Genomic DNA, 15,102 nt, shown 5'->3' on the forward strand with positions numbered 1-15,102 from the left:
TCACAAAAGCAGTCTATTGAATATCTCCATGAATATTATGTTGTGGGAATGCTGTTCTTCTGTTTGCCCATACATACCTCTAGCTTCTATTTTCCTATTCAATACAGAATTTCAGTTTCGATGGAAGTTCTAAGGCACCCAAGATACTTGGTCCTAGTACCACATGAAGAAAAATGGCCACGCTGATACTTGGGAAGAGGGTGAGGCAGCAGGATCACTTGAATGCAGGAGTTCAAGTTCAGCGTGGGCAATACAGGGAGACCGAATCTCTCAAAATGAAAAAACTAATGGCCAATGGCAGTATGTAGGTTACTATTTCTCTCTCTCTTTTTTTTTTGATGGTTTTTGGCCAAGCCTGGGTTTGAACCCACCACCTCCGGCATATGGGACCGGTGCCCTACCCCTTTGAGCCACAGGCGCCGCCCTGGTTACTATTTCTTATTTAAAAAAAAAAAAAAAAAAAATCTCACAAACTTCATCTCCTGTTTTCATTTGTCTGTATTACGCCCTACCCAGCTCACCTGCCCTCAAATTAAACATTATAGCCATGGTAATTTTTCTAAACCATAACTAGCTCTGAATAGTAGCTTGATTAAAAATCTTGAATTCAGGACGGGTGCAGTGGCTCATGCTGTAATCCCAGCACTCTGGGAGGCCGAGGTGGGTAGACTGTTTGAGCTCATAAGTTTGAGACTAGCCTGAGTCGGAGTAAGACTCCATCTCTTAAAAACAGCCAGGCATTGTGGTGAGTGTCTGTAGTTGCAGCTATTTGGGAGACTTAGGCAAGAGGATTGCTTGAGCCCATGAGTTTGAGGTTGCTGTGAGCTACGATGCCATAGCACTCTACTGAGGGTGACCAAGTGAGACTGTCACAAAAACAAAAAACAAAAAACAAAAACTTCAATTCTTCTTCCATGTGTGCTATATCAAGAGACAATTTTTTTTCTGGCCAAATGTTTAAAACTGAATCTAACTACGAAAAACAATGATTAAATCCAGATGGTGACGTATTCCAAAATACAACTGGTCTAGAGGCCTGGTCTCAAAGGGGACCAAAGAATCAACCAAATAGTGAATTTTTTTTTTTTTTTTTGGTTGCAGTTTGGCCGAGGCCAGGTTTGAACCTGCCACCTTCGGTATATGGGGCTGGCGCCTACCCACTGAGCCACAGGCACTGCAAGTGAATTTTTTTTATTTAAAAAGAGGCTGAGATCCTGAAAATGTTCTAAAATTAGATTACGGTGATGGCTACACAACTCCGTACACGTATTAAAATTCATTGAATTGTATAATTTAGATGAGTGAATTTTATGGTATGTAAATTATACCCCCCTCCCCGAGCTATTTATTTAGAAAGCCATAACGTGGGCATTTTAGACAACTGAAAAAGTTAATATGCACCACATCACAATACTTTTATCAATGTTACATTTCTTTGATATAATGGAACCTTCGGGGATTGCTGGTGGGAATGCAAAATGGCGCAGCCTCTGTAGAAAACTCCCAATGGCTCCTCAAAATGGTAAACACAGAGTTGCCCTGTGACCCTGCAATTCCACTTCTAAACCCAAGTTCTTATACCCACCAGAACTACAACATAATGTTTACGCAAACACAGGTCAATATTCTCCTGCTGTACAGAACTTTGTTCTAAATTTGTTCCCCACTAAAACAGAAACCTTCCCTTCTCTCTGTGTCTCATTTCAGTTCTGTTCTTCCACGCTCCCTCCTTCCACTCCCTTAGCGCTTCTTTCCGTTCTCACCTTATGGCATTTAATCTGCAGCCTGGGTGCTTGTTTCACCCCCGTAACCTACATCGACTCACGGCTGTGTCTGCTCGTCTGTGTGTGTCCTGTGTGCTTTCCCAAGTCTTCTTCAGTATTACTCGTCATATAGACAGCTATCCCTGGCTGTCTGAACTCTAAATATTTGCTATAATGACCTGTAAAAATTATTATTGGGAATTCACTAAGTTGAAAATTCACTATGACAAATATGTACGTACATACCTGCTAGGGAAGATACTACAGTGTGTTCATGTGCAGAAAAAGTGTATGTAAAATATCAGATATAAAAGTATAGCAGGGTTGGCCTTCCACGGGTCCCTATTTTGTTTTTGATAAGAATCTATGGATACTATCAATAAGAGTCCAATTTGGATAAAATCTTTAATGTATGGTATCATTTAAAAAAAATTTTTTTTTGAGACAGAGTCTCACTATGTCATCCTCAGTAGAGTGCCATGATGTCACGGCTCACAGCAATCTCCAACGCTTGGGCTTAAGTGATTCTCTTGCGTCAGCTTCCCAACTAGCTGGGACTACAGGTGCCCACCACAATGCCCGGCTATTTTTGTTGTTGTTATTGTTGCAGTGGTTTCAGCTGACCAGGGCTGGGTTTGAACCCGCCACCCTCCATGTATGTGACTGGCGCTGTAAACCACTGTGCTATTGGAGCTGAGCCTCATTTAAAATTTTTATTGCAGTACAGAAGGCAGTTATAATTTCTAAGCGGTACTTTATAATACTGTGATTTACCATATAAACCCAACAATGAGTTAAGTTGTTATATTATTACAGTACAATTAGGACTTTAAGTGCTGTATAGGACTTTAAAAGGGATTTTACTATATTTGGGGAAATTGGTTATGGCTTTTGGTTGGGCTGAGGACATTTACATTATCTCATTTAAAATAACAGAATAGAGGTTTTGCTTTCCACAAACGTACAATATAATTCAGGAATGGACTAGATGCAAATACCAAGACAGACTTTTACAGGTAGTTTCTGGGTCATGAACAAGATAGGTTCTGTAGATTTGTTCATTAGTTGAATTCATATGTAAGCTGGAGCAGCTGCTAAGTGTAAGTCATACCTCAGTTGGATGTTTGTAACTGGGGGATTGTCTGTATTTTAGTTTGAGAACACAGTTCTGGAGAAGGATGGACTACACCATTTGTGATATACTAAAACTCTCCACTTGTGATACAATAAAACTTTTTTTTACTTCATTGGGTCTAAGGAAACTATATCCATGTAATAACCTGCCAAGTGAGACCTGGCCCAGGTTTCCCATACATTTGCGTAACTTAGGTCATTAACCAAGAAGGAATGCCTCCTGTGCACCCTTGCCCCTGGAAGAGCACAGAGCATCACTCTTGGCAGCACATGTAGTAGCAACTGCCAAAACTCTATACTCTGGCATACTCTATACTACTTGAACATGTAGAAGAAGGGAAGGGCCTAAGCGATCAGATTTTTCTTCCATTCAAATTGTTCTCTAGGCCAGGCACTGTGGCTCATGAAATAATCCCAATACTATGGGAGCTTGAGGCTGGCAGATTGCCTGAGCTCACGAGTTCGAGACCTGCCGGAGCTGCAGCCAGGCCCCAGCTCTAAAAAATAGCTGGTTGTTGTGGCAGGCACCTGTAGTCCCAGTTAGTCAGGAAGCTAAGGCAAGAGAATCACTTGAGCCCTAGAGTTTGGGGTTGTTGTGAGCTATGATTCCACAGCACTTTACTGCGGGTGACCAAGTGAGACTCTGTCTCAAAAAACAAAAGAAAAACAAACAAAAAAGCAGTATTATTTCCTTATTTAAAAGTTATATTTAAGATGGAAAAGGAATAAACAACTTTTTGGTTTCACCTGTAGCCTAAAACTACTGAAGCAATAAATTAGGAGTAACATTGCTAAGTTATAATAAATTCTTCCACTATAATCTATAATAACACATGTACTATTTATCACCATGTGTTGTTAGGCTTTTATAAAATTTCAGATATACAATTTTTATATTAGAAAACCACAGAAGTGCAGCTACAATGTATGACAGACTTGACTTTTTTCAGAGTACACACGAAAACTCTAATAAATATGACAACATATAATTTCCTACAATAAAAAAATATATTTAACAAAAAGGAAAAAGTCATTTGGAGATGCAGCAGAGAGAAATAAAATGAGCTCATTCACTTTGCTCAGTAACTCATACCAGACACCAGCTCCCTAACATGTGTGACATGAGTAGAGCCTTAGAAATATAGTTTTGGTTTAAGTTTTCGAATAGTTCACACATTCACATGGACTCAAAAACCAAAAATGTATGAAAGGGTATTTTATGTAATTTTTTTTTTCAAAACTACCTTTTCTTCCTCCAACAATGGAATTAAGTTTAAATATTTAAGTATTTTATAATTTAATTAAAAGTGTATTATTACATTTTAATTACAACACATTCTATGATTGTACAAATGGGAGTTATTTATACCATTCATTGTCTGTACCATACTATATCTTTTAGCACCTAATTATATTAATTTTTTTACTCAATTAATATTGTTTTAAACAGCTTTTTAACTAGTTCCTATGTACTGAATTTTTCATAGGTCTGAAAGCTCCTTGAGAACAAGTATGACATCAGATGCTACTTGAACATCCTTTGGTAATAAATAGGTATAGTAATTCAATAAACAGAGGACCTATGTTATTTCACATCCACTAAATTTATTAAAATAAAAAAGCCTCATCTTTCTGAGCAGCGAGTCTCGGGAAGCTCACCTCGCACTGTTCTCTTCCACAGTACCCTGCACTTTCTGAGCAGAGAGTCACAGGAAGCTCACCTCGCACTGTTCTCTTCCACAGTACCCTGCACTTTCTGAGCAGAGAGTCACAGGAAGCTCACCTCGCACTGTTCTCTTCCACAGTACCCTGCACTTTCTGAGCAGAGAGTCACAGGAAGCTCACCTCGCACTGTTCTCTTCCACAGTACCCTGCACTTTCTGAACAGAGTCACAGGAAGCTCACCTCTCACTGTTCTCTTCCACAGTACCCTGCACTTTCTGAGCAGAGAGTCACAGGAAGCTCACCTCGCACTGTTCTCTTCCATAGTACCCTGCACTTTCTGGAAGCTCACCTCGCACTGTTCTCTTCCACAGTACCCTGCACTTTCTGAGCAGAGAGTCACGGGAAGCTCACCTCGCACTGTTCTCTTCCACAGTACCCTGCACTTTCTGAGCAGAGAGTCACGGGAAGCTCACCTCGCACTGTTCTCTTCCACAGTACCCTGCACTTTCTGAGCAGAGAGTCACAGGAAGCTCACCTCGCACTGTTCTCTTCCACAGTACCCTGCACTTTCTGAGCAGAGAGTCACGGGAAGCTCACCTCGCACTGTTCTCTTCCACAGTACCCTGCACTTTCTGAGCAGAGTCACGGGAAGCTCACCTCGCACTGTTCTCTTCCACAGTACCCTGCACTTTCTGAGCAGAGAGTCACGGGAAGCTCACCTCGCACTGTTCTCTTCCACAGTACCCTGCACTTTCTGAGCAGAGAGTCACGGGAAGCTCACCTCGCACTGTTCTCTTCCACAGTACCCTGCACTTTCTGAGCAGAGAGTCACGGGAAGCTCACCTCGCACTGTTCTCTTCCACAGTACCCTGCACTTTCTGAGCAGAGTGTCACAGGAAGCTCACCTCGCACTGTTCTCTTCCACAGTACCCTGCACTTTCTGAGCAGAGTGTCACAGGAAGCTCACCTCGCACTGTTCTCTTCCATAGTACCCTGCACTTTTGAGCAGAGAGTCACGGGAAGCTCACCTCGCACTGTTCTCTTCCATAGTACCCTGCACTTTTGAGCAGAGTGTCACAGGAAGCTCACCTCGCACTGTTCTCTTCCATAGTACCCTGCACTTTTGAGCAGGGAGTCACGGGAAGCTTACCTCTCATTCTTCTCTTCCACAGTCTCCTGTACTTTGGAGGAAAGTCCTGTGCATCGGTCTCCTGTCATTTTTTCATCTTCTAGACCTATTCTGTTCCCATTGTATTTTTCAGTAATTATTTTGCTTGGTGAATGATCAAAAGCAGGCGATAAGTCTTCCTTAGATAGCTCTTTCCACCGTTTCTAGGTAAGGAAGAGGAATGACAAACAAAAGCAAATACTACTATTCAAAGTAGTAAGATTTTAACACAGACATCCAGATCCATGAAGCTCAGTGACCCCAAACAGATTTCAACACAAAGAGGTCCTCTCTAAGGCACATTATTATAACCAAACTGTAAAAAGACAAAGGAATTCCAAAAAGCAGGAAGAATTTTAAAAAGTGTCAAAAGTCACCTATGGGGAATCCCCAGCACATTTCTATCAGGAGATTTCTTAGCAGACCAGGAGAATAGGATGATGCATTCAAAGTTCTAAAGGGGGGGAAAACCCCAAAACTACTAGGAGCACCTTTTCCTTCAGAAATGAAAAAGAAATAAAGCCTTTCCCAGATAAGCAAAAGCTGTAAAAATCTGTCAGCACTAGAATAGCCTTATAAATAATAATTAAAGCAGATGCTTCTACTGGAAGCAAAAGGACAGTAATCACTATCATGAAAATATACAAAAAGATAACTTCACTGACAGAGGTGAATCATCATCAAACTCAGAAAATTTTACTCCTGTACTGGTATTAAAATCTTTCAAATCTCTAGTATGATGGCTAAAAGTCAAAATGTCAATGATAATGATAGCTACAATAAGTGGTTATAGGACACTCATCATAAAATATATGAATTAAGGAACAAAATTATAAATTGTGTGCGTAGGGTGAAAGTCTAGTTTTATCATTTTAAAAATCACACAGTAACCACAGATTATTATTTGCGGATATACAAATAAGAAAGAGAAACGGATTCAAGCTTATCAACACACAAAATCACCAAACCACCAAGGTAAACAATAGAGAGGAATAAATGAACGAAGTATGTAGAAAATGAGCAGGAAAAAAATGAAAAGAATGGCAGGAGTAAGTCTTACTTATCAACACCCATTAATACGAATAAACTAAATTCTTCATTGTGAAGATGCACAGTGGCTAAAGAATTAAAAAAACAAATCCAATTACACGCTGCCTACAATAAGAAACTCACATCACCTGTAATGATATACATATACTAAATATGTATAGCAGGAATAGCTATACTTTTGTCAGATAAAATAGACTTTTTTTTTTTAAGTATTGTAGCACTGTACTCTATTTTTATTTTATTTTTGCAGTTTTTGGCCTGGGCTGGGTTTGAACCCGCCACCTCTGGCATATGGGGCCGGCGCCCTATCCCTTTGAGCCACAGGCGCCGCCCAAAATAGACTTTTAAGTAAAAAAAAAAAAAAAATTAAAGAGGCCAGGTGCAGTGGCTCATGTAATATAATCCTAGCACTCTGGAAGGACAAGCGGGTGGACTGCTTGAACTCAGAAGTTTGAGACTAGCCTGAGCAAAACCAAGATTCCATCTCTAAAAATAACCATTGTGCTGTTATTTGGGTATGTGTGGCAGACACCTGAAGTTCCAGCTATTCAGGGGGCTGAGGCAAGAGGATCACTTGAGCCCCAGAGTTTGGTCTGCTGTGAGTTATGATGTCACAGCATTCTGTGACAAAGTGAGACTCTGTCTCAAAAAAAAAAAAAAAAGAATTAAAAAAGATATTAAAAGGCAGCGCCTGTGGCTCAGTGAGTAGGGCGCCGGCCCCATATGCTGAGGGTGGCGGGTTCAGACCCAGCCCCGGCCAAACTGCAACCAAAAAATAGCCGGGCGTTGTGGTGGGCGCCTGTAGTCCCAGCTGCTCGGGAGGCTGAGGCAAGAGAATCGCGTAAGCCCAAGAGTTAGAGGTTGCTGTGAGCCGTGTGACGCCACGGCACTCTACCGAGGGCGGTACAGTGAGACTCTGTCTCTACAAAAAAAAAAAAAAAAGATATTAAAAAGGTCATTATGGCTCGGTGCCTCTAGGGCACCAGCCACATATACCAGCGCTGGCGAGTTCGAATCCAGCCCAGGTCTGCCAAACAACAATGACAATTGCAACAACAAAATACCAGGTGTTGTGGTGAGCACCTGTAGTCTCAGCTACTTGGGAGGCTGAGGCTGGAGAATCACTTAAACCCAAGAGTTTGAGGTTGCTGTGAGCTGTGATGCCACAGCACCTACCCAGGGCGACATGGTGAAACTCTGTCTCAAAATAAATAAATAAATAGGTCATTACATAATGATAAAGGGGTCAATTCAGCAAAAGGATATAATGATTGTAAATATATCTGCACCCAGTACCAGAGCACCCAAATATATAAAGCAAATATGAGATGGAAAGGTAAAGACAATCTGCAATACAGGAATAGAAGGGGACTTCGACGCCTCACTGTCAGCAATGCACAGATCATCCAGACAGAAAATCAAAACCAAAACATTAGTTTAAAACTGCATTTTAAGGGTAGTGCCTGTGGCTCAAGGAGTAGGGCGCCGGCCCCATATACCATAGGTGGTGGGTTCAAACCCGGCCCCAGCCAAAACAAAACCAAAATAAATAAATAAATAAATAAAACTGCAAAAAAATAAAAAACTGCATTTTAGTCCAAATGCACCTAAGAGATATTTACAGAATATGACATGTAAGCCACAGAATACTCAGTCTTCTCAACAGAACATGGAACTTCCCAGAATAAATCACGTTAGGCCACAAATCATCTCAAAAAAATTAGAATCATATCAAGCATTTTTTCTGACTACAATGGAATAAAATGAGAAGTCAATGATAGTCGGGAACTTTGGAAACTATACAAATACACTAAAATTAAAGAACATGCTTCTGAAAAACCATGTGTCAATGAAGAATTAAAAGAAAAATTTAAAAGTTTCTTGAGAAAATGAAAATGGAAACCCAATTCCCAAAACCTATGGGATATAACAAAAACAGTTCTAAGAGGGAAGTTTATAGCAGTAAGTGCCCACATCAAAAAAGTAGAAAACAAGATAAAACTAAATCCAAAATTAGAAGGAAATTATAAATATCACAGCAGAAATTTTAAAGAGACTAATAAAACACAAAAGATCAACAAAAACAGAGTTTTTAATATAAACAAAAGCAACAAACTTTCATTTCAATTGACTAAGAAACAAAAAGCAGACTCAAATAAAATCAAAGTTGTAAAAAGACATTACAATTGACACCACAGAAATACAAAGTATTATAAGAGGCCGATGGAAGACTGAGGCAAAAGAATTGCTTAAGCCCAAGAGTTTGAGGTTGCTGTGAGCTGTGACGCCACAGCACTCCATCCAGGGCGACATAGTGAGACTCTGTCTCCAAAAAAAAAAAGAGGCCGAGCACAGTGGTGCACAACTGTAATCCTAACACACTGGAAGGCTGAGGTAGGTAGGTAGATTGAGCTCAGGAGTTCGAGACCAGCCTGAGCAAGAGTAAGACCCTGTCTCTACTAAAAATGGAAAAAGTAGCTGGGCGTCACCGTGGGCACCTGTAGTCCCAGCTACTCGGGAGCCTGAGGCAGGAGGATTACTTGAGCCCAAGAGTTTGAGGTTGCTGTGAGCTGTGATGATGTCACAGCACTCTATAACGACTGACGGAGTAAGACTCTGTTTCAAAAAATAACTAAATAAATAAGTTTTTAAAAATCCCCCCCCAGCTCGATGCCTGTGGCTCAAGCGGCTAAGGCGCCAGCCACATACACCTGAGCTGGCAGGTTCGAATCCAGCCTGGGCCCACCAAACAACGACAACTGCGACCCAAAAAAACAAAAAAAAATGGCCAGGCATTGCAGCGGGCGCCTGTAGTCCCAGATACTTGGGAGGTGGAGACAGGAGAATAGCTTCAGCCCAGGAGCTGGAGGTTGCTGTGAGCTGTGATGCCATAGCACTCTAACCAGGGTGACAGCTTGAGGCTCTGTCTCAAAAAAAAAAAAAAAATCCTCCCCAATCTCCAAAGTATCATAAAAGACTATCATGGAAAATGAAACATTAAATTGGAAAACCTAGAGGAAATAGCTAAATTCCTTAACATATACAACCTACTAAAACAGAACCATGAAGAAACAGAAAACCTTTAATGAAAAATAATAAGTAACAAGATTGAATCAGTAATAACAAGTCTCCAATAAAAAAAAAAAAAAAAGGCCAGGAGCTGATGACCTCACTTCCACCAAACATTTAAAGAAGAATACCAATTCTTTTCAAATTATAGGAAAAAAGTAAAGAGAAGGGAAATCTTCCAAACTCATTCTACAAGGCCAACATTACCCTGATTCAGAAACCAGAACTACAGGCTAAGATCACTGATGAACAAGGTTGCAAAAATCCTCAACAAAACAACAGTAAATCAAATTCAACAGTACATTAAAAGTATCATTTGGCTCAGCACCCATGGCACAGCGGTTACAGCGCCAGCTACATACACCAAGGATGGCAGGTTTGAACCTGGCCCAGGCAAGCTAAACAATGACAACTGCAACAACAACAACAAAAAAACAGCAACTTGGGAGGTTGATGTAAGAGAATCACTTGAGCCCAGGAGTTTGAGGTTGGTGCGAGCAGTGATGCCACGGCACTCTACCGAGGGCAACATGGTATCATTCACCATGTTGATTCATCCCAGGGATGCAAGAATGGTTCAACACGGGCCACACGCAATGGCTCATGCCTGTAATCCTAGCACTTTGGGAGGCTGAGGCAGATGGACTGCCTGAGCTCACAGGTTCAAGACCAGCCTAAGCCTAGCGCAAGACTTCATCTCTAAAAATTAACAAGCATTGTGATGGGCGCCTGCAGTCCCAGCTACGCTGACGCAAGAGAATCGCTTAAGCCCATTAGTTTGAGGTTGCTGTGAGCTATGACACCACAGCACTCTACCCAGGGTGACATAGTGAGACTATGTCTCAAAAAAAAAGAAAAAATGATTCAACATAGGCAAATCAATTTGCCTTTATAATATTACATTAACAGAATCAAGAAAAAGATCATATCAATAGATACAGGAAAAGCATTTGATAACATTCAACAAACCTTTATGGTAAAAACTCTCAACAAATTAGGTACAGAAGGAACAAACCTCAACACAATAAAGGCCATAATGATGAACCCACAGGTAAACACAGGAAGAAGAAAGCTTTTCCTCCGAGGTCTGGAACAAGACAAAGATGTCTACTTTCACCAACTGTATTCTACACAATACTGGATAGAAGTCCTACCCAGAGCAATAGGCAAGAAAAAGAGAAATAAGGTCTTTAAAGAAATAAAGCCAACTGATTTTCGATAGAGATACCAAGAACATACACTGGGGAAAGGACAGTGTCTTCGACAAATGGTGATTCACATGCAGGAGAATGAAAACAGACCTGCACCTCTCACCCCACATACAAACTGACTCCAAATGTACCGAAGACCTCAACTGAGACCTGAAATTATAAAAGTACTGTGAAAAAGAGGAGACACTTCAGGGCATTTGTCTGGGCAAGGATTTTTTTGTTAACAAGAGTCTCACTCTGTCGCCCTGGGCAGAGTGCCATGGCATCACAGCTCACAGCAACCTCAAACTCCTGGGCTCAAGGATCCTCTTGCCTCAGCTTCCCAAGTAGCTAGGACTACAGGTATTTGCCACAACCCCCTGCTACTTTTGGTTTTTTAGGGACGAGGTCTCACTCTTGCTCAGGCTGGCCTCAAATTCCTGAGCTCAACCAATCCACCCGCCTCAGCCTCCCAAAGTGCTAGGATTATAGGCAAGAGCCACTGTAGCTGGCCTGGGCACGGATTTTTTGGACAAGACCTGAAAAGCGTAGGCAACAAAAGCAAAAACAGACAAGTGGGATTACAGTAAACTAAAAAGCTTTTGTAAACAACCAAGAGTGAAGAGATAACCTACTAAATGGGAGAAAATACCTGTACCTGACAAACAGTTAATATCAAGAATATATAAAGAATTCAAACAATTCAACATCAAAACCCCAAATAATACAATTAAAAAATGGGCAAAAAACATGAACAGATATTTCTCAAGCACGACATACAAATGGCTAATACACAAAAAAAAGACCAAATAACCAACTAATCATCAGAATAAAGCAAATCAATATCACAATGCCTTACCCCAATTAGAACAGCTATTATCAGAAAGACAAGAAAATAATGCAAATAAAGGTGAATTCTTACACCTTTAGTGGGAATGTAAATTCCTCAAAAAATTAATACTAGAACTAACACATGATACAGCAATCCTGCTTCTGGGTATTTATGCAAAGGAAGTAAAATTAGTTTGTTGAAGAGAAATCTACATTCCCATGTTTACTATAGCACTATTCACAATAGCAAAGATACAGAATCAACCGAAGTATTCAGCAATGAGGGAGAAAGAAAATATGGGATATGTGTGTATATAACAGAATATTATTCTACCATAACAAAGAAAGAAATCCCATCAATTGCAGCAAAATGGATGAAGCTGGAGAACATGACGGTGAGTGAGATAAGCCAGGCACGGAAAGACAGACATTGCGTGATCTCATTCACGTGTGGAATCTGAAAACGGTAATCTCGTACAAGGACAGACCAGAATAGCGGTTGCCAGAGGCTGGGGAGGGTAAAGAGCGGGGGCGACAGGTGTAGAGTCACAGTTAGAGGAGTGAGTCTGGTGTTCTGCTGCACAGTACAATGACTATGACTAACAATGCTTTATTTTATATTTCAAAATAGGATGCAGAATATCTCACCACAAAGAAATGATAGATGTATGTGGTAACAGATGTGCTAAATATCCCGATCTGACCATATATAATATATACGTGTATCAAAATATCACACTATACTCCAGAACTATATATAATAAGTAGGTGTCGATTAAAAACAAAATATAACTGGCATTAAATAAAAATGTAAAAAAAGAGAAGATTTTAGCCAAAGTTAGATTTTGCCTGCCCCCCAATCCAGGGTCCTAATCCACAATCCACTTGTTAGGTAACACTGGAGCAGTGACCACGACCGCACTTGAGTGACATTTGCTACTTTCTTGGTCCTGGCTACTGTCTAAGAGAGAACCAACCATGAGATCTCCAAGCAGGTACTTAGGATACCGAGGACTTTAATTTGGCTGTCCCTTCTAAGCACACTTACAGCCCCAGGTAGCTAGCCCACCACTGGGCTAAGGAAACATCCTCTAACACACCTAGACTTCCGAACAGATAACTGAAAGCAGAGCTCACACCAAGATGAGGAGAAATTTCATTTTCTTCTGTCAAAAAGGACACTGTCACCTACTCTGAGAGACTGCAGTGGTGACCAATGAGAACAGCATGAGGAAGTCCAGCATCACATCTGCCAAACACTAAGTTTCCTGTGCCCTCCTGCCACCAGACCTAGGAACAAAGGTAGGGAAGAAGAGGCCCATGTGTATCTGGGCCCCTGGAGATGAACCATAACTGCACAGCACCAGGAGGGCGCATGTGTCCCATATGCACTGGGACCATGTTCTCTGAAGTCCTTCAAGGGCTGGGCACACAGCTGCCTTCCATATACATGACAACAACGGTGGGCAAGACAGCAGCAGTGGGAGCCGATGGTTTTGATCACCTGTAACTCTGACTCTTGCTCCAGTGACCTGGTATTGATACCATGCTGGAAGCAAGGAGTCTTGGATCTAATTAACAAAGGACACTCTACTTGTTGTCTGAGGAGTGTGAAGATTTTACAGAGATGTAACACTGAGACTTACTTCTTTTTTTTTTTTTTTTTTTTGAGACAGAGTCTCAAGCTGTCACCCTGGATAGAGTGCCGTAGTGTCACAGCTCACAGCAACCTCAAACTCTTGGGCTTAAGTGATTCTCCTGCCTCAGTTTCCCAAGTAGCTGGGAAAACAGGCTCCCACCACAACATCAGGCTATATTTTGTTATTGTTGTTGCAGATGTCATTGTTTTAGCTGGCCAGGGCAGAGTTCGAACCTGTCAGACTCAGTGTATGTGGCCGGTGCCCTTCCCACTACAGGGACCGCCCTGAGACTTACATTTTTCTTGTACTTATGGAACATTCATTCCCCCGAGTTACTGCTGTGCAAAATGGTATTGTTAGAAGGAATGCTTATATATATATTTAGATTCTTCCTAAAACACCCTGGGAAATCCACACGCTGGATAAACCAGTTTCTAGTCTGTCTTGTCACTGTACAACAGAGGAATTAAAAAGAAAAAGGCATTTTTATCACATTCAACCTTTGCCACATAGGGCTACTTAACTTTGTCACATAATTGATGTATCTCTTTTGTTCTGTAATGGTTTATCTACAAAAGAACAAGAAAACCTGAAATTGTAATCTGCAGTATTTGGAGGACACTGTGCCAAAAGGATGAAAATACACAGTTCTCATGAGCAGGCGAGATGAGGCTGCAGGGGGCAGACTGGAGCAGTGTGGTCTCTACTCGAGCAGTGTGGTCTCTGCACCAGGAGAACCAGGGAGGTGGGGCTAACGGACCCTGAGCAGGAACCCTGCGGCAACTCCTGACAGTGCCCTGGAGAGATGTTTTCTCCATAGATAACTGTGTCAACTTTCTTTCTTCCCCTGTGTTACATTTTTGTTACTTACTCCAAACAGATTTTACACAAAGATGCCACAGTAGAGCATGTACAACACACTGTGCTGGACTCTGACACCTCACATGAACTGACTCTGACGCCACAATCACCTCCGGGAAGGAGCATTGACACCACTGTCATCACCACCCAAGGCTATGCAACTAATAAACAATAGGGCCAGAGTTTGTTTTTTTGAGATAGAGTCTTACTATGTCGCCCTCCGTGGACTGCCATGTCGTCATAGCTCACAGCAACCTCCAACTGCTGGGCTCAAGCAATTCTCTTGCCTCAGTCTCTCAAGTAGCTTTGACGACAGGTGCCCACCACAACGTCCAGCTTTTTTTTTTTTTTTTTGAGATAGAGTCTCACTTATTAACCCTCAGTAGGGTGCCATGGTGTCACAGCTCACAGCAATCTCCAGTACCTGGGCCTAGGCGATTCTCTTGCCTCAGCCTCCCAAGCAGCTAGGACTACAGGCGCCCACCACAATGCCCAGCTATTTTTTTGTTGCAGTTTGACTAGGGCCAGGTTCAAATCCGCCACCCTTGGTATATGGGGCCAGCGCCCTACTCACTAAGCCACAGGGGCCGCCCTACGCCCGGCTATTTTTTAGAGATGTGGTCTCACTCTTGCTCAGGCTGGTCTTGAACTCCTAAACTCAAGCAATCCAACCACCTCGGCCTCCCAAATGCTGGGATTACAAGCGTGAGCCACTGCGCCTGGCAGGAACA

The 15,102-nt window shown here is 41.7% G+C and overlaps 1 protein-coding gene across 3 annotated transcripts in view; it reads right to left on the reverse strand.

Moving 5' to 3' along the window:
• The window catches only part of PTPN2 (protein tyrosine phosphatase non-receptor type 2), a 97,926-nt gene that overhangs the window by 13,257 nt on the left and 69,567 nt on the right, over positions 1–15,102 (reverse strand). For all 3 annotated transcript variants that reach the window (XM_053571889.1, XM_053571888.1, XM_053571887.1), the window contains exon 8: positions 5,713–5,894. In XM_053571889.1, the coding sequence (XP_053427864.1) occupies positions 5,713–5,894 (182 nt within the window). The remainder of the gene's footprint in view (positions 1–5,712; positions 5,895–15,102) is intronic.

The sequence above is a fragment of the Nycticebus coucang genome, chromosome 19, assembly GCF_027406575.1.
Source record: "Nycticebus coucang isolate mNycCou1 chromosome 19, mNycCou1.pri, whole genome shotgun sequence".
Taxonomy (NCBI): Eukaryota; Metazoa; Chordata; class Mammalia; order Primates; family Lorisidae; genus Nycticebus; species Nycticebus coucang.